The following is a 25,689-nucleotide window of genomic DNA, read 5'->3' on the forward strand; positions in this document are numbered from 1 at the left end:
CCGCGCGTGGGGGCTGTGATGAGAGGGGAGATGCTCCAGGGGCTGCAGGCCTGGCTGCTGCCAGCTCTGGGAGGCACTTGACCAGCCTTTGAGGTGCTCTGAGCTCCTGCCAGGGTCACAGCGGAAAACCTGGTGATCCCAATGGTTTGGAGGGTGCCTCAGCCGGTCACTATCAGGGCTGTGTGGGGACAGCAGGCTCTCCTGGCACAGTGCACATGCCTCAGGAGGGTGCCCTTTACTGGCACCTAGGAAGAGATGCTTATCCTCTTCTCTAGGGAGGCAAATGGCAAGGAGAAGGAAATCTCTCTTGACCTCCCACCACTCCTCTATCTCTGTTTTCTTTGGGCACCTGGAGCTGCAAACTCACTGCTCATATTTAGTGTCTGTTGGGGAGAGCCCATGCAGCTGGCGTCAGTAAAGGTCCCTTTGCTTCCCAGCAGGCTTTAAATGTCTCAGTATATTCTTCAACAGGAAGCTGTCTTTTTCATGATGGCAGTATGATGTCTGCAGTGTTTACTGGGCGTCTGAGTAACTTGATGTTCTTTATGTTTTTGAGGCTGACAGGTCTGACTGTCAGCTGCTTGCTCCTCAGCATAGGTGGTCCTCCCCCAAGCTCACAGTTTTGTTCTCCATAGGAAGCTCTGTGTTTTCCACAATTTGAATAAGTGCTCCTCCAGCCTTTCCCTCAGCTCACCTAGCCAGTTATGCTTTACTGTCAGATGGGGCTGCACATCTGGGAGGTTTGGGCATACCTGATGTGTAGTCCTAGGGGAAATAAGTGCTCTGTACCAATCCCTGCAGAGCTTACAGTGGAGTGGAGCAGCCCGAGATCATTGCGCTTTTGCTCAGGGGCAGCGTCAAATGATTGAAGGATGGTGGTGTCATACAAGATTGGTAGGTAGAGCGAAAGCACCGATCTCTTTTCTCAGAGGCAGTCGCTCTGTGGCCCAAGTACATCAAAGGTACGCCTGTGGCCTGTGCACTGCTCATTCTGGATGTGCTGGAGTGGAGTCCCGATCTCCATCCTTGACTCAGTACTTGGCTGGACAAGGCCCTGAACAGCTCGATCTGACTTCGAAGTTAGCTCTGCTCTGAATGTGGGGTGAGCTAGAGACCACCAGACATCCCTGCCTAAATGATTGTAAGATTCTTCACCCAAAGACTGAATGGGAGACAAAGGGTGCTACCGACATCCCTGGAACTGGGGCTGTACTGGGCAGACTTCTTCAGCTGAGATCCATTGCGTGTTCCTGTCCCCAGCTAGTAGTGTAGTGTGTCTCAGATCCCTTCCTGGACTCCTGACAGGCTGCTGTAATGGTTTTCCCTTTTTCTTCTGACCCCAGGGATTCTCACAGCAGTAGGCATTGCCACACAGTCGGTGTGGCCAAAGCAGTTTTGGGATCTGACTTCTGGAGGCTACCATTCCACCCGAGACACACACACTTACAGAGCCTGTGCACTGTGGGATCAGCCTGGCTGGTGTATCTCCCAGCTGGGATGCTGGGCAGCTCACTGCTATACGGAGTTCTGCCCTTTTTCTTCCCCTTTCAGGGTCTCTTGGTAGTTCCTTAGGGCTCTGCAAGGCCAGGCTTTCTGGTTTGGATGCTGCTTACTCCAGGCCATCTCTGGGAAGTGGAGAAGCCACCTGGTCCTCAGGCTGCTACTGCATCTTCCAGCAGCTGCTGTGGTGTGCAGCTTTGCAGATGGAGCTTTGACACACTTGATTGTTTCAAACACCATGGAATTCTGCTTGCCTTTTTTTTCGCTTGTACTGTGTCTTTTCCAGAATATGATGCCCCAGGAACCCACTTTTAACTTTTCTGGTGTGGATTTGTGTATTGTAAATCAGGAGAGTGATTTACATGCTGTGTTAGTGGTGCTGTTCTCCTCACATGTTTAATGTAGCAGGAGATGACAGTGAGCTCTCTGTTCTCAGAACATGATTCCTTGTCCTGAGAGAGCTGGGTGCTCAGGCACCCTTGCAGCTCTGGTTATTGGTAACTGAGACCTTTTGGTGCTCTGAGACCTTTTCTACAGCTTGAACTAGAGAGCACGTTGTTTTGAAGCCTCTTACGAAGGTGCCAGAATGGAGCAGTTTCATTAGAACCTGAGCCACGTCTAGCTTGAGAAAGGTTTGCAGTCTCAAATGGTGAACAGTGGGGTTGGGTGCTCGCTGCCAGCCGGACAGACAGCCAGACTTCATGGAGGGATGGGAGCAATCCCGCAGTCCTCATCTGAGTTAACAGTTACGAGGTTTGGGAGTGACTGGTAGTACTGAATTTTGATCTCGGGCAGGAGGTGATGTGATACTGTGTTGGCATCACTATTTTTCTGATATCAGCAGAAGAGGGAGCTAGAGCTTGAATTCAAGCTTTGCATACCCCATAAAGGTTGTAGTTTCTGATTCAAAGTACATATTTTAAGATTAATGGATTGGACCAGGCTTCTCAAATAATTTTACCTTCTAGTAAATAAACTATGGGCTCTCTAGGTATCTGCTGCTAGCAGAGCCTTGATTTTAGGAAACAGCTTTGAAGTCAAATGTACCTTCATCCCTTATATGTGTCAGGTGATTGAACCTGATAATAATTTGGCAACCTGAGGTGATCTCAAGAGAGGAATGTGTTAGGACACAGCAGAGATGTTGAGGGAGAACTGTATTTTATCCCTCATAGCTTTGAAGAGCTGGACTTTTCTTTAAAGATCCCAGAATATGGTGTCTGCTTGCATCCTGGTGCCAAGGCACTGGCAGCAGTGGAAGTTGCCTCAAGGAGTTGTCTTGTGAAGAGACGATTGGCCCTGCCTGCCTGTGATTGCCTGCTGATCACACCAGGTCAGCGAGCTGGGAAAGTCACAGGGGTATGGAAGGTCTCCAGATTTACTGAGATTTTTGTGTCCAATTTCCGAAAGCTGCTAGCAGTATTGGTCTGAACTCTGCAAAGCATGAGGACCTGGGACTTGGTCCTAGTGCACATAAAAGCTTTAGGGTGGATACACTGTCAGCATACCTCTCCCTTCACCGTCCCTCTCTCCCCCTGCAGTCTGACACGTCCTTGTGCATTTTCACTTTATATCACAGAAATATGAAACCAATTAGTTGACAGTGTCGCCTTTTTGGGGATGGGACGATTCAACCTGGAGCAAAAGTTTGAGAATAATATCTTGGGGAAACAATGGATAGATGAGACTCGGAGTCCTGCCAACTTCAGAGTCAGACCTGTGGCAGGTTTGTAGGTACACCTTAGCTCTGGGCGATGTGCCGTGCTGTGTTCGAGCCAGGTTTGTCAGTGAAGCTAAGCTGCTGGCCCAACCCCAGCCCTGCTGTGGGGTTGGTGGTGTTGCCCCCTGCCTCAACAGGTAACCCCACATCTCGTGCCTCGTTACCCCTGTAGCCTTTTCTGCTATCCTGGCCTTGCCATCTCCCAGCAGGGATGTCACTGAGAAAGCGGTGGAAGGTCAGGTCTCAGCCGGCCTCTCAGAGGGTTACAAAAGGGGTTCCAGGACCAAACCCAATTCACAAAAAGTCAGGATTAAATATTGAAATCCTGGGCGTTGCCTGTGTGCTCAGAAGTGTTGAGGAAAGGGTCTGTATGAAGAGAGAGGATAGAGCTGGAGTGGGGAGTGGTCCCGTGGGCTCCCTGAGCTTCCTGGGGAGCATGTGCTCTCCTGCCTGTGGCTCTGCCTCCACAAGGCGCTTCCAGCCCCGCTGCGAGACCAGAGGAATGTAGGTGAGAAGGGACCCCAGGGAACTGGGCAGATTGAGGAGGAGAGGTGCTGGTTTTGAGCAGGTTTTGTTGCAGGTTGCTCCTGGAAGGCCGGTCAGGGTGGTGGGTGGGCAGAGTGCCCTCAGACCCCTTGGTGATCCCTTGTTCTTGCTGCAGGATTTGTGGGCTCAGCATGGCCAGCCTCTGGCTGCAGTTCCCTGCTCCCCATTTCTCTTGCAGCCAGCAGCCCTTTTCTCAGTTTCCATGCATCCCAAGCCTTCCCCCTGCTCCTTCACAGCCATTTGGGAGGAGGTATTTTTTTATTAACAGCAACAGAATTGCACTAATGACATGAACATAGATGTGATGAAACACACATTCTTCAAATTTACCATCAGCAATGTAATAATCTACAGTTTAAACAGAATAGAAACTGGCACGTTTCTGGTCAGGATTTGGAAAACATTCTCCCCACACCGTTACCTTCAGTATCTGCAATGACCTTGGTTTGAATTGAGGAAGTTTCCACTGGTCTCTAAAACAAAAATGGCCTGTGTTTTGGGGGCTTGGAGTTTGGTTGGGGTTCTGAATCGGGAGGCATGGTAGTAGTTGTATGCAATCATACAGAAAAGGAGTAACCTGTAGCAAAGCAGTTTCATGGACTGTTTAATCTTTCTTGTTTTCCACAACAGCTCACAATGCAAGTGCCAGACCCAGGTCCCCTTTCCCTCCTTTCCAAACCAGTCTGGGTTTGTGTTTCAGACAAATGCTTTGAGTATAAGAGAAGCAGAAACTCAGATCTAATAGCAGCTGCCTTAGTCAGCTGGGGTGTGTGACCTGGAGGGCTGTGCAGCTGGAGGTGCTGTGACATTCAGGTCAGTGCTGCCACCTTGGTGTCTCTGGCCATTAAGAGACTATTGTTTAAGCTGCTGTGTTAAACTCAGCCCATTTCCACAAGAAGTCTAAGATGTGAAATGACATTTTTGCTTTGCAGGTCAGTAGTCTGAACTGGCCTTCAGATCTGCTTTATTCCCACTGTGTACAGAAAGCCAAAGCTTCTCATTTTATCACAAGGCAGCGGAAGAGGCCACTGTGGCTGGTAAAGGGCTGGTTCTGGCGGGCTGGAGCTGCATTCCCTGCAGCGAGCTGGGATACCCTGGGCCTGCACAGGCCTGCGGAGCTGAGTGTCAGCAGAGCCAAGTAAAACTAAAAAAAAAAACCCTTGGGGAGGGATGTAGAAGGCAGGGTGGGAGCAAGGCTGCTGGCAAGGGCCTCCTGCACCCTGTCCCCATGGCCAGGGGCAAGCCATACAGTGGCAGCCTTTCTGCACAAACGCTTCAGCGCACACGGAAGGACCTTCAGGGAGTTCAGCAGTGCTGGTGGGCTGGGGGCTTTTTCCCTGACATCTGACTCGACAAGTGGGTAGCTGTTGAAACTTAGCACTTGTAGAGGAGGAAAGAAAGGAATAGCTTTTGGGGAGTTGAAGCAACTTGGAGCGCTTGGCCTTTGCCAAACTGGGATCTGTGTTTGCAAGAGCAGCCACAGCCACCTTCTGAGCAGTGCAAAATGTTGAGAGTCACATCCGTACGCCTGTGACACATCTAAGCAATGTACCCGGTGGTGTAACAAAGCTGCTGGTGGCTCAGTAGCTGCTCTGCACAGTTCCAGACCTGCTGTAGCAAAATCTGATGCTCATTTATTTCAAGGTCTGTACACATTCAGATTGCCAGCAAAGGCACAGGACAGCTGCTCAAGGTCTCTGTAACACTCTGCCAAAAAAAACTAAAAAACTGAAAAACTGTGAGACTGGAGAATCTGCAGTGTAGCCTGCTATTAGCAATACTATCATTGGTAATACTATCATTGGTAATAAGGAGAAAGAAATAAAAACATTTCTCTGGAGTCTGGCAATAGGGTCAGTAACAGGAACTAATTTCATCTTTTGCATCTTCAGCCACTATCACCACTGTCTCGGTAGTGGTTGGAAATCAGAGATTTTTAATGTAAATAATAAAGTTTTACTATAAGAATATAGCTATAGCACCCTGATCCACTTCTTATAATGCATCATCTTAGAAAGTTTCTAATGAATTTGAAGGAAATGTAATTTTGACTAGAAGTAAAAGTTTAAGGAAGCAGTAAGAAAAAACAGGCATAGAGGTGACCATAATGTTCTGCTTGGTTCTTGATAGGATTTAGGAGAGATGTTAAAAGATCTGTATAGAACAAGAAGATCCTGTTTCTAGATAAAAATTAAATAAAATTAGGCCTAGTTCTTAAATTTAACAGGCTTTAGCAAAAGTTGTACTAAATTAGTTTGAAATAGTAATATAATGAATTAGTTATTAGGGCAGATACTTCCACAGAAGGGTACAGAATGAGAAAAAAAAATCTCCAAAAGGTCTCAGTAAGGTAGAACGTGATCCATTCTCCCATACAATTCTGCAAAAACTGTCATGGTTATGCCTCAGCCTTCTTCTCTGCTCAGCCAAGGCAAATGGCTGCTTTCTTGTGATCTTCTAGCATAAGGTGGTGTTACTGGTTCAGGTGGGTTGAGCTTGTTGCTTTTCTCTGTCTCAAAGGTGTTTGGAGTTTAAAAACAGGTAACGAGCTGTAGCCTGCAAAACACAGGTGACAATGAAGCATAATCCTCCCTCAGTTATCTGTGCTTTGCAGTCTTGCAATTGTTTAAGCAGACTATTTAAAGAAAAGTAGCAACTAAGTAAATGCACAAAAAGACTAATTTAACCAAGCTTTGGATAAACGTTAGGGTAGGGCAAGATCTGTCATGGGAGTGTTTTAATCTGTCAGAAATGTGATGACTAAATGAGCAACTACTACTCTGAATATGTACCATCACTGGGCCCCTCCTACACTGGGGAGTATTTCTGCATTTCTCATGCAACCTGCTTGTGTGACAAATCTGCACACACACTGTACCCAATTAGTGTCAAGTGTGAGAGGCTGCTCAGCATGTGTCTCATGTCTCTAAACCCTCCTGGAAGCAATTTTCCCATCATCCGAAGAGTAAATCACCATTCTCCTAACTCTATCAGAGGACAGTTCCCAAATAAGAGCAGAATAAACACATGTAATACATGATAAAACATTCTAATTAATTAGATAATATTCTCCTAGCAGAAGTAGATGCAGAGTATTAGCTGCTTTTAGTGTTAAACATTACATGTAATTATGTCAGTGTAAGTGAGACAAGGCACATGGATTGGTACTTGTGGAAAACTAGTGAAAGAGCTTACTTAAAAAAAACCAAACAAACAAAAAAACCCCAAAAAACTGTAAAAGAAAAAAAATCAGTGCACACCTACTACAGGAGGTATAAATTACTTCGTGTCCCGGTCTCTCCAGAAGCATTGGTGCATGAAAAAGAGAGGGGAGAGCAGAGGGAGGGTACACAACCTGCTCTGCACACCCCCTCCTCGAGCAGCAACAGCATCAGGATGAAACTGTTAGCTTAATCTGACAAATGATTTAACATGACCACACCTTGTATAATTAAGAGACACATGGTGCTATTGGAATGTCCTTACTAGTCTGACAGCAGCTATTTCTCTTCACTCATTTTCAAGTGACCAAACACGGTGCTTAGACAGAGGCAGTGCTTGCTGAGAACGAACACTGACACCAGGATGTAACACAAATCCTACGGAAATGAAGGTAAACCCAGAACTGTGTTTTAGTCCAGCAACTGAAAGATTGGGTTACCTCCGAGCAGGCCTAGAAGGAGCTCAGGAGGCCATGGGAGCTAGGGGAGCTTCCTCAGGTGAGTACTGGGGGCCAAAGGCAAGACACTGGCATAAGAAAGGCATAATTAATTAGTTAATTATCTACCTGCAGGCAGCTGGAGTGGGAAACATGAAGGTGAAAATGCCAGTTTCGGTGTAGCTGGTGCACATTAGGTGCTGAGCTGGGCTTCCTTTTTCTGCTCTTGTGCACAGGAGAAGTCTGGCCCCCCCTTCCCTACTCTCTTGTTTTCTGCCAAAGGCTGGCTGGGTCAAAAACCATCCTCTGCTAGTGAAGGAGCAGCTTCTCTAGACAGAAAACAGCCCTGGGGTGGCTTCAGTTTAATGTTGCACTGAAGAAGTTTTATGCATGAGAGGTGAATGAGCAGGGCTCAGAGGAGAGCACCAATGAGCTTATCGCAGGTGTAGGACAAGCAAAGCCAAACAGAAGGATGCTTTGTTTCAGGTTATTCTAAGGCAATGAGAATTATGAGGAAACAGTTTGTATCTCTTTCTCCTGCCAGAAGACAGAGCATTAAACCCGTAATCAAGGTAAATTGGTACTCTAAGTGGCTGGCAGTGTGTAGCAGCCTACACAGAACAAGAGAGCCAGAGCACATGGGTGCTGGACAGCCAGGCGGTGAGGACATGCAAGCAGTTGCTAACATGCAGGAAATTGTCTTTAGAGTACTCAAGGATCTGAAAGACCTTTGTCTTTCAGCACTGTCCATCCTGATCTCTGATATTTACTATTATCAGAACTCAGGAGGCTATTAATAAGAGTTATGGATAGAAAACCAGATCGCTGTGGAAAGAGAAACCCCCGTTTAGCACTACTCCCTCAGGCTAATCAGGGACTGGAGGCTGGATCCAGCCTAGGCTGCTCCCTGCTGCTGAAAGCAGACAAACAGTGCACTACGAATGACATTTGACTGTGTAATAAATGGAGGAGTTGCACCCACTCACTTACATGTATTGCTGGAAAAGCACACCTAATTTGCTAAAAAAGCTAACTTCCAGCTATGAAATCCAGAGAACTTTTGTAAATGGTAAAGATGCAGGTGGAAATCAAGCGCAGGGTGCATGATGAGACTTGAGGGACCCCTGGTCACAATGAAAGCAAATGCTAGGCTGGGGAAGCTTATTAGGAAATACTAATATTTTCTTTGCCTTGACTGAGGTATTGGTATTCCTGCCCGATACTAAGCAGATAAACTGTGAGGAGTGGGGGTGCTGGAATTGAGCATGCCTGGGGGCTGAGGGCTGGCCTGGGCAGGGTGGACCACCTGGGAGTAAACAGCTAGCACTGCTCCTCACAGCCCAGCTGCCTCCTGGCAATGAGTACAGGCAGCTCCACCTGCTTCATATGCCAAACACCTGCAAACACAGCAGGAGATCGTGCTCTTGTCAAGCTTATAATCGCCTGGTCAGGGTGCTATGAAGTCCTTTTCCTTAGAGGGGTAGCTGTGCCTCTTACACAGGAGCCCTCAGGAGCTGCAGGTGCAGAGCAAACAGCAGAGGAAGATTTTTTTGGAATGTGGATCAGTCTGTCATGCCTTGGTGAGCGTATCCATAACCCAGAGGTGGCTCTGGCTTTGTGTTTTCAGCACCCTCTCTGGTTGCTGGAGATGGGTGTGATGGATGGTTTCCCTTCCCTGTCAGCAGCCTGGCTGTGCCATCCCAGGACACCAGGGACCTGGGCAGCCGCCTGCCTCAGGGCTAATGGGGCCGAGTGGCTGGACCTGCCCCTGCTGCTGGCACCCTCCTGCTCCTGAGGAGAGCCTGGTGTGAAAACCATCCCTCTCCTTGCTCCCTGCCTGAGCCCAGGGACGCGCTGGGCAGGAGGGCAGCGTGCCTGGGCCTCCAAACCGCCATCACGGCGTCCCTGCTTGGCTTTACAGGAGCCAAGGGCCTTTCCCCTCAGAGAGGGATCCTCGTGCCCCCAGCCTCCCCTCTCGTGTCCCAGACAGGCCAAACAACGGGGCCTGGGCCTTCAGCCCCGCACTGGAGCGGCTGTGGGCAGGGGTGGAGGGGTCCTGGCCGGTCAGGGCCCCTGAGACCCGTCGGTGCCTGAGGCAGACCGGGAGGCCGTGCAGTTCCTCTCCGCCGTGCTGCTGGGGATCGGCCCTCGGCCGCCTTCCCCAGAGCTCGGGGACACAGAAACCACACAGCTCCTCCCGCCGCTCCTGGAGCACGACTGCCAGAGGACGGCGCAAAGCGGAGCTGCCGCCGCTCTCGCTGTGAGTCAGGGCCGCCCACGTGAGGCCCCAGCGCCCGCCCTGACGCCTCCCTGCCCGCCATCGCGTGCCGGGGCTGGCACCGCGCGCAGCCTGCCCCGGGATCCCGGCCCACCGCGCAGCCCTGCAGGTGAGGGCCGGGGAGGCGTTTGGGAGCTGCTTGTGGTTGTGGCTGAGGGTGTTGTGGGGTTGTGTCCGGGCTCTTGGTGCACGGCTGGGTTGTTGGTTACTCCTCGAGGCATCCCGTTGCTGTACGAGGGGTTGTGGTGCCGTGAGGGAGAGTCACTGGACTTCCCTGAAAACTCCATGTCTTCTTGACTGGATTTACCCATCTTTTAAATATAGATGTATATATATTTTTCTCCCTGTATAAAACCCTAGTGGCAAGCCCTGCACTTTATGTGTAGGGAAGACTTGTTTGCCTTAACTTTACTCGGACTACAAATATGAGCTCTGCTGGCTTCTGATGAGCAACTTTTCTTCCCTTCAGAGCTTTCCAACAACGACAGAGAGGAGCACACGGTGTGTAAGAAGAAATACAAACCAGGTAATTACAAATGGCGTACGTAAATGTGTACGGGAGCGCTGCCATTATATTACCAGAGCGGCCAGAAAACAGGCAGCAAACTGCCGCAGGTTTGCAGGCGTAGGGCTGGCAGCAGTACGGCCACCGTGTCCGGGCTTGCTGGGAGAGGAAGGAAGTGCTGGTGCTGTGGCAAGGGGTGGATGGGCTGCACCCGCTCCCTGCTCACCCCGTGGGGGGTCACACCAAGCCTGGGGAGCTGCCCTCCCCACGGTGACACGCGCTCGCTGGGTCTCACCACCTGCCTGTGTTCAAGGACGCAGAACTGAGTGAGAAGTCTTTGAGTTTTGCTACTTCTCTGTCGCAGTTCAACTATATTTGACAACAGGAAGGCAAGCAGATGAATAGCAGAATTATCTCACTGCTGCCGTTGCCTGAGGAGACTAGAGTAGGAACAGTTTCAAACTGAGCTGGTGTGGATCAGTTTTTGTTGTCTTGCTGGAAGAAACTACAGGTTTTCACCACAGCTGCAGCCCTCCGCAACATCTTCCCGTGGAACCAATTGCTAGGACCAACCTAACACTTGCAGGTGTGCTTTATGAAGTTTGATTTGGTTTGAGAGAAGGCCAGGGAGGGACTTAATGTTTGTGTTTAAAATAAAATTTAACAAGATGTGGTGCCAGCATATAACTTAAAATGAAAAGTAAAAGTAGTTTCAAAGGAAAAAGGTTTAGAATTGTCTGGCTTTTGTCTTGAAGTCAAAACAACCTTATTTTACTTTATTTACATTTTTTGCTATCCCATTGAACGATCTCACTTAGATATATTTCAGCAGCTAAGCAAAAAGTTGTATGTGGCAATTATCAGTCTTACTTTCTAAACAACTAGAAGTGTGACTGCACACAAATTTTATTCTAACATGTTAAAAAGACTTCACTGCAATTATGTTCTGATTTACTGTGAGGGAAGCAAGATGATGTCTATTGTTCATGTCATTCCCCAGTGAGCTCATGATCAGGCTGAAGTGCCAGTATATCATCATCCTTCTCTCATTTATGAGGTATAATTAGCTAAATCACTTTTAAAACGTACAATAATTAAATGCCTATGCTTATCCTTTGTTTAGATCTGGTTTTCTTTCCGGAAGAGCCACAGGGGAATTAATTGACTGTAGTCTAAGAGAAATTAGGTACCCAACTTCTTTAGTTATGTAAAGCTTGGTGGCTGACTGGGCTTATCTGTGCTGGAGGCACAGCAGGGTCAATGGGAGCAGATGCTGGCTGCTTCTGGATCCTCTTGTGGCATCCGGGTCTTATCACAGCAGGATGTACAAGTGCATTAGGCAAACGTGTCTCTGCTGCTGCTACAGCTGAGCAGTCCGGTCACTCGGGCCAGCAAATGGACAGTTTTAAGGTAAATCAGTCTGAGAGCAAATGAGGTTGACTGTCTCTTCTGCCTTCAGTGTTGAATCTGCTCTTCCTTTGTGCGTGGTGGGACAGATCTGGTGCCTGCCTGCTTGCTTTGTCTTTGGGATGATGCAAAACTGGCATAAGGCATCTGCCGGGACAAGTGCCTGTCACAGGCAGATCAACGTGCCTCGGATGTGCCAATGAAAGCGGCCTTCAGGAGCCCCAAAGAAAAAGCTCATGAACTTCACTCAATGATAACATCTCGATATTTATAAATATTTTTATGAAATTGAATTCATCAGTCAGAAAATAAATGTTTGTTTAAAGTAATTTTGTTCCTTTAGGCCTTGTATTTCATCTGTGCAGTCCACAGAGGTCTAAATGATTTAACTTACAAAAGCAAACACTGTTGCAAGGTTTAAGTTGAGTAAGTAGGAGGGCAAGAAAGGTACTGAAAAAGACTGAAAACCATAACTGGAGATACATAACTGCGCAGAAATTATGTTCTCTGTTGTGCTGCCAAGAACGAGTTTATCCAGGGTGTGGCGCACCGGGTTCCTGTATTTCAACATCAGCTGCTGCTTACCCGGGCAGAGGACAGATGCGTTTCCTGCGTTCCCTATCGAGTGCTCACAGTCTGCACTGCCAGCGACTGTCACGCAGCACTGCTGCCACAGCTGCAGCAGCAAAGGCTGTAAGTCGGGCAAGGTTTGTGGGAGAGGTAAAAACTTTTCTTAGTCTAGTTGATAGAGTTCAAAGCTTGTTTTTCCAAAAGCTTGCCAGTTTTTCTAGGTATATCAGGTGGTTAAATAAAAGGTATTATTTGTCATTGTAGATGTCTTGGATAGAGTCATCATTGGGAGTAATTTCAAAGTGTTCTTAATTTTTTTTTTTTTTTTTCTCACAATACACCTAGGAGGTGGTAGGTAAGCAGTTTTATGGGGTTAGCTTTTAAAAGTAGTTAAAGAGATTATGTAATTTCCCTAGAGCCAAATAGCAAACCAGTAGCTAAACAGAATTTCAAAGTAAGGACCTCATTACTTGAAGAACTCTTGGAGCCTAGGAAAGGAGAAATCCCCCAGAATCACCAAAAATGTGGGATCTCAACCCTGGTTCCAAAGGAGCGATGGGTTTTGCAACTACTTTGGAGTCTGTGTCTAATTTCTTATGCCTGAGAACTGGCACACTAAAAAGTTGTTCTGTTTCCAGAATGAAGATGTTTTTGTTTGTGTTACACTATCCTTCTGAAGATATTAACTGGACTTGTTTTGGATTTTGTATTAGAATATTTTTCTGACTGATATGATGGTCTCTAGAGAACTGAAACTGCCTGTAGGAAAAGAAACAGTTTTCTATCATGAAAATTTAAAGGAAGTACTTAGTTTTTCAAACTGCGTGATTGGAAGTGTTGTGTTGAATGGACCCAAAAGTGATATTGTAAGAAAAATAGTGGGTGTATAAACTGTTTTCCTATTGTGCCCTGAAGAATGGAAACTGTACTTCAGGCTCCCCAGAAATCTTCTTTTGCATTTCTCAATACAATAGTGTTTCAGTTGAAATGTTGCATGAGGGGAGATGCAGTCAGTGGAGGATGCCTGGACCAGAGTGGGTGGAGGCAACTGTTCAGAACCACTACTACCACAAAAAATGCATCATCAGAACAAAACAGCATCAAACCAAAATTTGTGGGGTGAGTTTAGTAAAACAAAAGGAAACATTGCATTTTGGGCAAGTCAGAATGTCTTGTTTTCATAGCAAATACCAGCAAGAAATCTGGGATCAGCACTTCAAAACTTTTAATTCATAAACCTAAAGTTAGTGAAAATTTCATTTTCATGACAACTTGGGAAGAACAGATGTTGAAGTGTCAAAGTGTTCTTTGAGACAAGGGTTCCAAATCTTGTTGGGCTGTCCTATGAGCTATTTCTACTATTCTCCCTGATTGGTATGTTTAAAGTATGTACCAGTATGTCAAAGGTACAGAATAATTGTTCTGTTTTGTGAATGGGACAGGGCCTATTAAGTTACTCACACCTGTGGTAAATCATTAATTAGGCACCTTGGTAGTTGTAAAAAAACAACAATGTGAATGATCAAGTTGGACTTCTTTTTGTTTTACTCATGATGATCAGACTTTTGTTCTTTCTTAATAACCAAAAGCCAGCTCAGCAAGACTCACTTGGAGTGGAGAATGAGTCCCAGGAGGGTAAATGAATCATGATGTGAAACTCCCATTGCAACAGAGAAGTGATTTCAAAACTAAAGTGCCTAAAGATAGACGCCATGTTTGCAGGAAATCAAGTGTAAGACAGAAAACCAGAGAAGGTCAGACTGATCTGTTTCTAAATATGCTTTTTCTCCCCTTTTGAACAGGCACAGCAATGGAGAACTTGAATGTCCTCTTCCCAGACCTTACTGAAGAACAGCAAGGTAAGGGTAGTGCACAAAGATCAAAGTCTCTGCTCATTCATGCTACACAACAGTGTTTGCTAGAGCAGTGAAACTTGTTTCCTTTTGAAACACACTCCATCCATCCTTGCTCCTAAAAGAGACCTGCAGGCAGTTCCCAGCTCTTCTACAGGCTTCTCATCAGGCCTTAGGCATGTGCTTGTGGGAATTTAGATGCCTGAAGGAGAATTTGCTGTGCATTAAATGCCTAGTGAGCTATCTCAGTACCTTGGTATCCAGCCCTTTGTGTCTTTGTGCCTCTCTGTAAAATAGCAGGGTCAGAATAAGGACCTGTTAAATAGCTAGGAATACTTACCCTGCTTCTCTAACCAAGACAATAGCATCACAAAGATATCAGTAATTTGTGTGGACACTTTGCTGATTTCTGGCAGACTGAGTTGCTATATATAATACAGCACTACTCTCTTTCCTATGCACTAAGATGTTAGTCTGATGTCTGCCTACACCTACAGCGAGCACCCCAGGAACACTACCATGCAACCCACCTCTGCTGCTGCAGTGATTTGCCTGTTTTTCCTCCCAGACATTTTCCAGAGGGTTTTTACTGCTGATGCCAGTTACTTGGAGAATCATGAGAGAATGAACCAGTCCTTCTGGGAATCACTTGTAAAATGTTTAGCCACTACTGACCCACCTATCCTGAATACTGAAGAAAAAACCAATGTAAGTTACTATAGAAACATGCATCCTTTGTAAGACATTGTTATAGAGATACTTTTACACTTCTCTGGTATACTTGCGGGAGAGAAAACATACAGTCCAATGATCTAACACACTCAAGTGTATCTAGAACATACTGAATGCTGTAAAAGGGCATTTAGATACATGAGAGTCAGGCCCCTGATTTTTTACTTCATTGTTCTCCATGTGCAAAAATAACTGGCTGTGTATAAATTCCTCAGGATCAGTTCAGCTCCCCATTTTCTAGGCAGGACCGTTGTTAATGATGTTTTGCCGTAAGATACGGTGGAGAGTTTATGTCCATTTTCAGACCCTATATTTCTCTAGTTCTTTAACTATTGCACACCATGGTTTTTTTTTCCAGTTGACAGCTCTGCTCTGAGTTCCTGAATGGCGTTTACATTCTCATCCCATCTTTGGCATTAGTCTTTGTCCCTGATTTCCCCCTTGTTACAGTTGGGGCAGGGGATTACATTTCCCACAGGTGGAGTGAGATACGTTCATTTGTATAGCATGGTATGTTTTTATAGCCTATGTTTCACTGGAAGGACTATTTACTATTTACTTACCTTTCTTTCAGCTCCTCAACAGCTGCAGTGTCCTGCCTGGAGGCTGTGCAGCCTGCCTGGAAGCCATAGAGAAGAAAGGAGTCAGGGCAATGGCTCTTCTTTACCTCTTGCTGAAGGCAACCAACCCATCTGGATATAGGCAGCTGCCCAGCTCCAAGGGAAAGGGTGAGTCCCACCTGGCTGCTTGTCAGCTATTTTATTAAAATTACAGCAATGCCAGTGGGACTTGACACCGTTTTGAAAACTGTGGTATACGCTTGGAAGTGATTATTAGTGAACAATTAAAATGTTTAGAAATACTGCTTAGAAAAGTCAGTTAGGTATGGTGACAATGGGAGCCAAAGATAGTATTTTATTTTAATTTTACTTGGCTTCTTCTGGGGAATAAAAAAATGTGTTTGTTTAGGGAGAGAGGATGTCCTGGGGTGATGATGTCAAAGAAATTTCTCTGACTTAAAGTGGTGCCCCAGTTTTTCCTGTCTAGCTGGATTCACAACACTCAGGACACTTTTTTTTGCATGGACTGTTACCCAGCCAGCCTGGACTTCTCTGAACTCTCACAGATGCCACCCAGTGTGCTGAACTTGGCAACAAGATACAAATAGACTCCACTGTACTTGTCCTGAGTGCAGTTCCACAGGGTCCATAGAGCCATTGTCTGTAGTAGGTCAGAGCTGCCCTCACTTAAGATGACCCTGAATTTGACTGGAGACCCTCTAGGAGATCCTGTTTCTGCCTTGATTAAATATGCTCCTGCAGGGGAGAGACCTCCCGGCCCAGAGAGGAGCCCAGCTTTGGTCATCTGTCAGAGCAGGGAAGCCTGTCACAGCAGGGACACCCTCCCTGCTCTTGTACAGTGAGCAGCATCGAGCAGCCAGCGGGGAGGCATGGCTAACTGTGTCTGTCCAAATTTTACAACTAATAATGAAGAGCTGCACGGACCTGCTGGCCCTCAGCACAGAGCCTGGCTTGGAGCTGTTAAGAATCACCTGCAACTCCAGCTACATAAGCCAGGAGCACAGGGTCAGCATCCTGCAGGTCTTTCCTCCCCGGTGCCCAGGCCTGGCTGCCCTTGAGTGCTTGGCTGCTGTGTCACAGGAGGGTGCTGGCACTGCGGCCTGAACCCGGGGAGCCCCACCAAAATCACGAGGGTGACAGCAGGAGTAGCCCAGGGAGGGGTGGGCAACTGTTCTCTAGCTAAAGCATCTTTCAGCTGCAGCTGCTCTTGCCTGAGGGAGTGGGAATTTTTGCAGGGGTAGCGTTATGGGTAAATTAAAGGCTGGAATGTGAAACTTTAGGCATCTGCCACAACAATTTAATAAAGTCTAAACAGTAGTGTATACGATGCTTTAATTTGTAATGCTTTGTACTACTCCCTGTGTGCAAAAACCACAGCTGATGTAAGACTAAGGGTCTGATTTCCTGTCAGACGGTGTTTTATAAAGCATTGTAAAATCTGTCACTGTAAAACAAAGGAAAGGTAACTAGTTGTTTCTAATATTTTTCCTCTCTCTATAATACAGATGAAAAATTGAAAACCCTGAAGAGATTGGAAAGGAATCTCATGCTTTCACGAGGGGAAAAAAAGGCTGAAAACTCATCCCACGAGTCCATGGATGAAGATACAGAAGGTAAAGAGGATTTATTTTCTTTTTTTCTGATACATAATTTAGCTTGATTGCATGTTCATAAGATTCACATAGGAGACTTGCAGCTATTCAGTAGCAGTTCTGCAGTACTCTGAAAAAAGTAAGAAATTGTGCTGAAGAGAGAACACAGAAAATAATCGGTACCTCTAGATTCATAATCAGCAAAATAGTGGCTGCCTTCTGCTCTTGTGGAAGTTGGAGGTTTCAGAAACACAATCTGCTGCAAGATTTCTTCCCAAATACAAGATCATAACTTCTGTGACCTTCAGTGCGTTTATGGTCTAACTGAAACCTGCACTGCAGCAGGAGGCAAAGAACAGACAATGTACAGTAGTAGCAGGCAATGCTATAGTGCTCTGCTGGCACTTCTTTTAAGCAACCATCAACAGTGTATCAGAAGTCACCCTGGCTGCCCCTAGACAATTTCATTGATGGAAGATGAGAGTGACCAAGAAGTGGCAGGCAACACCGAAATTGTAATGCCGATATGGACTTATTCTGTTACAGAAAGCTATTACCTGTTTAAATGCTTAGCTAGATCAAATGATTTGCAATTAGAAAAATTTTTCAAACTAGTTAGTAGTGCTGATGATGTATATGTTTAAAATAAGAACTCACTACATCCCTTTATACAAATTATTCCAACTTCAGATTTTGCTGGGTTTTTTCCTACTCAGATTTGAAGAGAGCTGTGAGGCAAAAAGCAGCTAATGATCCTTGCATTTCAGAGCCTTGATTTTTACTTACATATCCCATGGCCATTATTATAGTATAAGCAAACAACTGCAGTGCTGTTGTTTCTAATACTGCTGGCACATTTTTCTTTAATCTGATAAAAATCACTTTATCCAGACAGCAATGGGGAAGATTTAGGAAGACAAAAGACTGAAGGCCAATTACTTAGAGGTAGGACAAAGTGACAACAGTATTGGCTTTTACTAGAGATAACCAATATAAACAAAAAAAATGGTAATTTCTGGAATTCTTTGGTTTGACTTTTGAACAAAGTTATAGTAACATTTATGGACATAGGAAAATGACCAGTCAGAATGTGGTTGTAGGAAAGGCATTTGCTGTCAGATGAACCTCAAGTAATACTAACAGTCAGCCATGCCCTCTGCTTAGAGTGGAAGCAGAAGAGCAAAATCTGCTGTTGTGGGAGAAGTCCTACTGCCTGGGTCTGTGTAGCTGCCATTTAAATGCAGCAAAAGAGTTTTGAAAGTATTTATCACAGCCACTACTTAGAGGGTCTGCAGTCAGCCCTCAGTACTGACTGGAGCTCATCCAGCAAGGTCCACACCTTGGACCTCCTTCCCAAGGCTTTTCCTTTCCTTCCAAAAGAAAAATGGAAAATAAATACAGTGCAGATGAAGAATGTGTGCTGTGTCAACACACAGAAATAGGTATCAGCTTATGGTATAGAACATGGATGTAAGTAAGTTAAGGCTTCAATCATTTAATTAATGTCTTAAATTGATCTCAGCCCAGATGCAAGAGCAGCTGACTTAAATTGACATTAGGAGATGTAATTTGTTTCACAGGAGTCTGATTCTACCTGACTCTGGATATTGTGAGAGAAGGAATATGGGGGGTTGATAATTCATTCACGTTTCTCACTTTCGAACTGCGTAAGGCACACAGAGCTGCCCTCTCAGTGAGTTACAGTTGGTATCTACCTTGTCACTTTTACACAACCCCACTAAATTCAATGGAGTTGCTTGGGCTAGGACTGGCAGCAAGAGATCACGCTCATTATGGATATTAATCTATGTCATCTTTGCATAATATTTCAGGCACACCAGCAGACATTGTTCCCTACAGAGATTCAGGTAAGTGTTCTCACATAACCTCATCCTGATGGAAGGAAGACTGTAACTGCAGTTTCTTCTTTCTGGCATGCTTATATTTTAAAAAATTATCTACTGGCTGTAAATCCATTGGTTTCCAGTTAGCCTGGTGTTGGACCTGGGTGTGGTGCAGGTGTTTTGTTCCAAGCTCATCGCAGTGGCTGGCTGGTGGCAGGTGACCTGTACAAGGTGTTCTAGCAGAGGAACCCATTTTTTTATAGGCCTGCCAGATTCTCACAAAATGAGCTCACAGCAGTTGTCATCCTTTTTAAGGGGAAACCCCAGCAAATCTGTTGAGCAACTCTTAAGTCTTTCCCAGGAAAGCTAGGCAGTTTGCAGCACTCCCTGCTGCCCTCTTTCTCCTGTAGGACAGGGATGCAAGGCTGGGAGGGAGCTGGAACCTGCTTTCTGCAAAACAGTGATTCTCAGATCTGAATGCCTTATTCACTTAGGGCACAGAGGGTTCCCCAACAGAAGATGCTAGGTGAAGGCCATGCCAGAGAGACAGCGCCAGCTGAGAGGCTTGAACAGACAGTCAGTCTAAAGGCAAATTTCCTTTTCTCAGGCACTGCTGAGCAGCAGAACAGATGTAAAAAGTCCCTAGCAGGAAATTCTCAGTGGCTTGTTTGCGTTACTGACCTCCTCCCTCCCGCTCCCGGGCCAACACCACCTTCATTAGTTATGAGAGGCAGACAGCCCAACAGACATGTTGAGCAGACATGAGAGGGCACCTGCTCAACTACTTCTGTGCAGTGGTGAATAGTTGCTGCAACTTGGACTGTTTCAGCTGAGGACAGAGTTGGGCAGAAGATATAAATTGCAGCATAATCCCTAGGAGAGGTTTTGGAGTTACCTACCCCCAGGGAGTTGCATAAAACACCAGGGTAGGGGAATATGTTGTAATGCAGTATTCTCCCCATGTTGCCAGGTGCAGAAAGAGGATCACAGTACTTTTCCAGGTGGCATTTGGCCCCTCCACCTCTCACCAAGCCTTTGTTGCTTCAGTTCTAGATTGCTTCAATACACCAGACGGGGCTAGTGCAGGACACGGTGCCCCCTGCACGGGGCAGGCTCAGGTGATACACACGTGCAGCACTTGTGGTCCCAGGGCTGTTTGGTTCTAGCTTCAGTTCTAGTAACTGAATATTAACAGAGAGGCCATCAATCTTCTCCTGCCCAGCTGTTTCAAAGAACCTGGGATCACTGTGAACTCTGTTTTATTGTTATCTGTTCTTGGGCCCTTTTAATTTCCTTCACTTCCTGACGCTTTCAAGTACTGTTTAGTCTATACCCAGACACCAACAGGTGAATACTCACTGTGCTTGCTGGTGCTGGTCGTGGTGGGAAACAATGTATTTCTATTTCTACCACCAGAAGTAATAAAACTATGTTGCTTTTCAGAGATTGCCAGAAGAGAAGATTCAATTGCAGATGGTAAATACAGATGGGAAACCTGAAGTTTTGCTTGTGGCTGCTGTCTTTCAGGACTGAGTTTTGCTTAGGGGTGATAGCCATACCAGCTCCTTGATACCTTTATTTCCTAATCAAACAGTAGCAGTTCGAGAATAGTTATTAAGATGCACTGAAATGCTTTAATAGAAGAAATTCTGTGCAAGTCATTCTGTGATACAAAGTTACAGTGGGACTGTTGCCTTTAGGAGGCAGAGTGATACAGAACAGACACTTGCAGAGCATGAATTGATGCTCTGATAAATTCTGCGTCTGTAGATCATTCATACAACTGCACAGAGGAGCATTTGTGAGTCAGAATATTGCAATGCTATGTTAACATTAATAATCAAATAACTGAGTTTGTCCCCAAAACAGCATTTGATCAATCCAGAATGCTCAATCAAAAACATGACTCCAGTGTTGGGTGACCCAGAACAGCATTTCTTGGCAAAGTGTAGTTGCTTCATGGTTCAGAAGCACAGTAGCAGAAGGCTGTAGATTATTTGGAGTACGTTTCCAGTACTGTCCTGTTACATCTTTAGAGACAATTAAATTCACTGCCAGGCAGCGGTTGCCTGGATGCACAGACCAAGGTAAGTGAAATCAGCATCTAAAACTTGTGATGAATCAACTCCCCAAGGCTCGTATGCAGCTGACCCAGGGGTCTTCCCAAGAGATCAATGAACAGAAAAGTAAAAAACCTTTTGCTTTGAACACTTCTTGGAAGTCTGGTAAAATATTCGGCTCTTTCTGACAATTCAATTGGAGAAAGAGCAGAATTGGACAACTCTGCTCACAATTAATGTAGAGCAAAATGCTCTCTATTTAAACCTCTAAAAATATCTAGCTTGTTCTTCCCGTGTTGTATCAGCGTAGCTAGCTATAGGAGACTAAGGGTCAGCTGCTGTCCTTAATTTGGGAGGTGCAGAAATACTTCAGCATCAGACTTAAGTAGATTGATGGTACTCATACGCTCAGTGATGAAGACAGTTACATTATTGTAGCCCTGGTTGTGCAAAGCATCCAAGAATCACACTGAAGCTCCCTTGTACTACTGCTTTACTCCCCCACTGTAATTCTGAGACTACTGATTGTCCCAGACTAGACAGAAAAGACCCAGAGTGCTTTAAAACAATTCTGTACTGTTAATGCAACCGTCTAATTATGCTTTTCTTTTTAAAAAAACCCTGCTCTTTTGGGGGCGACTTTAACATTGCTAATTTGAGCTTTCTGAAAGGCTCACAGATATCGCCTTTGAACAAACAGTTTTATGGATATTCTTCTTTGTGAGTCAATTTCAGATACAAAAAGGGAAATATAATTCCTTAGTTGCAAAGTTCCACAGCAATAAAAGACATTTCTTTTTTGTAGCATATGAGAAGGAGAACACTCGCCTCCATCAGTGGACAGTACGGTGGATGGGCATACGGAAGGATGGTAATTTTTAAAATTTTCTAAAAAATTTTCTTTAAAATTCAACTGATGTCAACCCTGTTGAACCTTAATCTGCAAATAAGATCTCTGGTTTAAAAAAACCTTTTTTTTCCCCCCGACGTGAGCACTTTGTTGAGGCGCATCCAGGCTTCTCGTAACAACTTGTGCAGATGCATGTTGTGCAGTGGAGTCTAGTGTATGAGCCACCTCACAGAAATAGTCTTTATTTGCTGAGTGATATACTGTACCTTAAGGTGTATGTGTAAGGGCCATGCCTGCAGTTGTAACCAAGTTTTTCCTCTCTATTTCAGATGAATTCTTTCATTTTGTCATTCTTTGCTTTGCAATTGGAGCTTTACTAATTTGCTACTACTACTACAAAGGTAAGGCAAGACTGCAGTAGAAGGATAAATTGTTGCACACTAGAAAAATTAACAAAGCCAAACATTTATTTTGTTGCCTTAGATTGGACTATTTCTCTTGGAATTGGTTTAATCACCTTTGCTTCCCTGGAAACCACTGGGATATACTTTGGTCTAGGTGAGTGTATCCACAGCAGCCAGCTGGGTGCCCGCACGGGGGACAGAGGGTCACACAGTCATTAAATTACTCAGGGCTACAGAGCTGCTAGCGCCAACGTTCCGCAGCCCATGGCCCAGCTAGCCCCTGACACCTCGCTAACCGTTACCCCGTCGGGCTGCAGACAAACCCGCCTTCGTGGCGCTGAAGGGAGAGGTTGACTCATTTTTTGCTCTCGACGGTCCCAAGACCCCGAGTCACCTTTCTGCAGCAGTGGCCAAATGCTGAGTTGCCATGACAACGTCCAATTTTAGCAGCAGGGCTCTTCCCAGGTACACTCCCGACGGTCCTTCCCCGGGACTGAGGCGGCTGCAGCCTGGGGAAGAGCTCGCAGCGGGACGGGGATGGCGGCAGCTACTGAAAACAATATTTAAAAAATGGGCATTCTTGGCAATCCCTTGGGATGGCGTAGGAAAGGTGGAACTAGCAGGAAGTTTCAGCTTCCCAGCTGAGGACAAAAGTCTCCTTTGTAACCTTGTGCTAGTATTTTGGTAGATTGTGGATGGTTCTCTCAGCAATCAGCCTTGTCATCACTCTGTTGTTAATGGTATCACAGAAATGCTTGTTTAAACAGTAATCTGGGGTTCATTACTATTGCAAGGGTCAGGGTTTGTTTTTTTCTATTTTTTTTTTTTCATGTTGTTATCTGGCTCATCTTGAAAAAAATGTTTTGTTTTCATCATCAGTGTATCGAATTCGGAGCGTACTCAACAGTTTTGTTCCTCTGATTGACAAGTTCAGGCCACCAGGTAATACTGATCTTCCTCCTGACCGCAGGTGTATTCCCCAGACCTTCCTGGGTACTTCATTTTGGTCAGGTCTTAAGACCAGCTTCTCTAAATTACAATTTCCAATCTTAAACAAAAAAAAGAAAAAAAAAAATAGCTTTTTACAGCTTCTTGGGTTTGAAAATGACTTTTTCTTGACTCTTTCCATGTGGCAGAGCGTTTTCACACTTTTAATACTCTGCCTTGTATGGGGTATTAACTGTGTCCTGACAAGATCTGAGTAAGAGTGCTGTAGCTCAAATATTCAGGGAGTGGGGTAGGTTTCTCCTGCTGGATGTTCGGACAGACTCCAGACTCATGTTTATCTGTTCCTGAACACAAAACACAAAGAATGCTGAAAAGCTGCATCAATAGGTGACAGTTTGAACACAACTGACCTGACAGTCATCTTCTTCTTCATCACGCAGGTATGAGGAAAGCTGCCTAGGAGGAGTGTTTTAAAGAGTTCCACAAAACCCTCCTGTCTGAATTTCTAGTATTAGAAGAGCTGCTCTGAGGTAAACAAAAACCTAATGACTAATGGGAAATATTGAAATGTTAAACCCTAGAAAGACATCATTCCTTCCCCTCAAAAATAAAGCTGAAACTGCATTAGCAGGTCCTCTTCTTTCTTCTGAATTTGGGGCTCAGCAGACATCTACATGTATGTTTATATTTAATGGAATTAAATATAATAAAGAAAAAAGTATGTATCATTTAATATATATATTTTAAAATAAGAAATATTAAATATATTTAATGGAATGATATATAAACCCATTCTCCTTCCCTCCCCCCTGTGAGCATGTTAGTCTGCCTCTGGTCTGTCAGAGCCCCCCCTCTCCCCCGTTATCCTCCGTGGGGTGGGGATCAGGCTCTGGCTCTTTCAGTAGGAATCTTGGCAGCCACCGAGCTGGGCCCCCTCCTCGCCGGCCCTTGTGATGCTGCAGCCCTGGCAAACACCAGCTGCTGCTTACACAGCTGAGCCCCAACAGCACTGAAGCAGATTAATTTATTGTGGCAGAACTCAGTACAGGGGGGGTGTAACGATTTCACCCAGTGAAAGCTCAGTGAGCTTTTACATGCAGTGACATAATGGCACAGTAATGAGATTGTTAACAGCAGCAAATTTCATCTCTTCTGAAGGGCAAAATAAAGTGCTCGATTTGACTCATCCCCCAACCTTTCTCTTTCTTTGAGTAAAATAAAGCACAACGTTGACATTCATTTTATAGGGGCATGTTGCTCCTTATATGTGTAGGGCTAATGCAATCACAAGCAGACTGCAAAAAAAGGGGATACCTTTAAATTTTTAGGATACCTTTAAATTTTTAGTAAAAAATGTAAGATCTTAATACCCATAGAAGGATGAAGGCATCAAGTCAGACAGAAAGAGCCATAAAACATGAAACTGTAAGGAAATGTAGATCCAAAAGCCATTAGCCCAAACAGCCCAGAATTTGAGAGAAGCAATTTCAAGCCTCGATCAGAAAATTAACACACTTTTTCATTGTACTTAATTTAAAATTTTAAGCACCACTGTTGATTGTTCTTGTGTGTTGCAGTTCCCTTTGCACATCCAGAAATAGCAGCAATTGGATGCAGGCCTGTACCAACACAGCACAGCAGTTACCGAGCATGGCAGGGGCTCAGTTAAGCAATAAGGATGAATACAAGCTATTTCCTAATGTTTATATTCTCATTTACATGTCTTTGTAGAAATATGGATTTTGGGTGAACTGAAAACCGTGTAGTTACCCTGCTCTGATAAAAATTGCTTCTTCAGTTTCCTCTGCTGTATAACATCTTTCTGAAAGGTAATTTGGGGAATAGTCTGAATGAGAAACATATTTTAGTACTAAATATGTTTTCAAAATTGGTACTCTGCAGTCAATAAAATGAATTTTTAATTTTACTTTTTTTTTTAACAAGCTGCTTAAGGGTAAAATAATCAAAACATTTAAAAATAGCAAAAAATGTAAAACTTACCCAGTGGAACCCATCATGTGCGAGGAACAGCTGACCCAACTTACAGCACCTCACGTGAGAAGAGTCAATTCTGTAGGAAAAAAGAACAACTTACGTGTTCAGCTGCATCCTCTGGGGTATCTGGGAATTTCCTGCTGTTGTTTCAGATCCATCCTGAGTCCACCTCAGCATTCCCGACGGCAGTGCGCTCATTTTGCTCTCGCCGATCGCCCTTGCTGCAGCACCAGCCAAGCCAAGCATTCCAAACCACACGTTCCTGGGACGAGTTTCATCCTCCTTCTACCAGCCCGTGCTCACGGAGGGCCCAGCAAGCCCCTCCTCCCGCAGCCCTGCTGGGCCTCCACCTCCCCCTTGGTTCCCCAGGACCTGGTACATCTCCCGCCACTTGAACCGCCGCTGCTTCCTTCTCAGCTCTGGTCCCAGCGGGCTGGGGGCAACGCGGAGAGGAGGAGCCCTCCCCCCGCAATACACGCTCCTGCTTTGCACCGCCCAACGTGTCTGTCCAGCAGAGCAGCCAGTGAACTCTGCTGGCAGCGAGGGGAGAACTTCAAGAAATTATTTCAATCATCTGCAGCAGTCAGTTGGACCAAACATTGAACAAGTTACTCGATTCGCCTGAGGCTACACCGCCCAGCCTCGC

General features: G+C 45.4%; 1 protein-coding gene across 9 annotated transcripts; it reads left to right on the plus strand.

Moving 5' to 3' along the window:
• Positions 1 to 24,975, plus strand: TMEM40 (transmembrane protein 40). 9 transcript variants are annotated; one of them, XR_004405881.2, is made up of 14 exons: positions 1 to 9,004; positions 10,172 to 10,228; positions 13,987 to 14,043; positions 14,606 to 14,745; positions 15,344 to 15,497; positions 16,856 to 16,963; positions 18,775 to 18,810; positions 20,230 to 20,262; positions 21,652 to 21,717; positions 22,026 to 22,097; positions 22,180 to 22,254; positions 22,980 to 23,042; positions 23,489 to 23,578; positions 24,626 to 24,975. XR_004405881.2 is itself a non-coding variant. In XM_032984238.2 (13 exons), the coding sequence occupies exons 1-13, from the start codon at positions 8,782 to 8,784 to the stop codon at positions 23,506 to 23,508; spliced, it is 1,104 nt and encodes a 367-aa protein (XP_032840129.1). In that variant the 5' UTR covers positions 1 to 8,781; the 3' UTR covers positions 23,509 to 24,242. The 9 variants fall into 9 exon arrangements, 7 of the variants coding, with proteins under 7 accessions (XP_032840129.1, XP_032840126.2, XP_032840133.2 ...); XR_004405883.2 differs by having other exon boundaries at positions 24,780 to 24,851; XM_032984238.2 differs by lacking the exon at positions 24,626 to 24,975 and having other exon boundaries at positions 23,489 to 24,242.
• The last annotated feature ends 714 nt before the right edge of the window (positions 24,976 to 25,689 follow it).

This window comes from Tyto alba, unplaced genomic scaffold (assembly GCF_018691265.1).
Source record: "Tyto alba isolate M040663 unplaced genomic scaffold, T.alba_DEE_v4.0 Super-Scaffold_3, whole genome shotgun sequence".
In the NCBI taxonomy this organism is placed as follows: domain Eukaryota; kingdom Metazoa; phylum Chordata; class Aves; order Strigiformes; family Tytonidae; genus Tyto; species Tyto alba.

What these genes read in the sequence shown, in the direction of transcription:
- TMEM40 (XM_032984235.2), top strand. Translation starts at nt 8,782, where the DNA reads ATGAGTACAGGCAGCTCCACCTGCTTCATATGCCAAACACCTGCAAAC. An exon ending in ATACTGAAGAAAAAACCAAT is followed by an intron (nt 14,746 to 15,343) that starts GTAAGTTACTAT and finishes CCTTTCTTTCAG; the next exon opens with CTCCTCAACAGCTGCAGTGT. An exon ending in TTGCTACTACTACTACAAAG is followed by an intron (nt 22,098 to 22,179) that starts GTAAGGCAAGAC and finishes TTGTTGCCTTAG; the next exon opens with ATTGGACTATTTCTCTTGGA.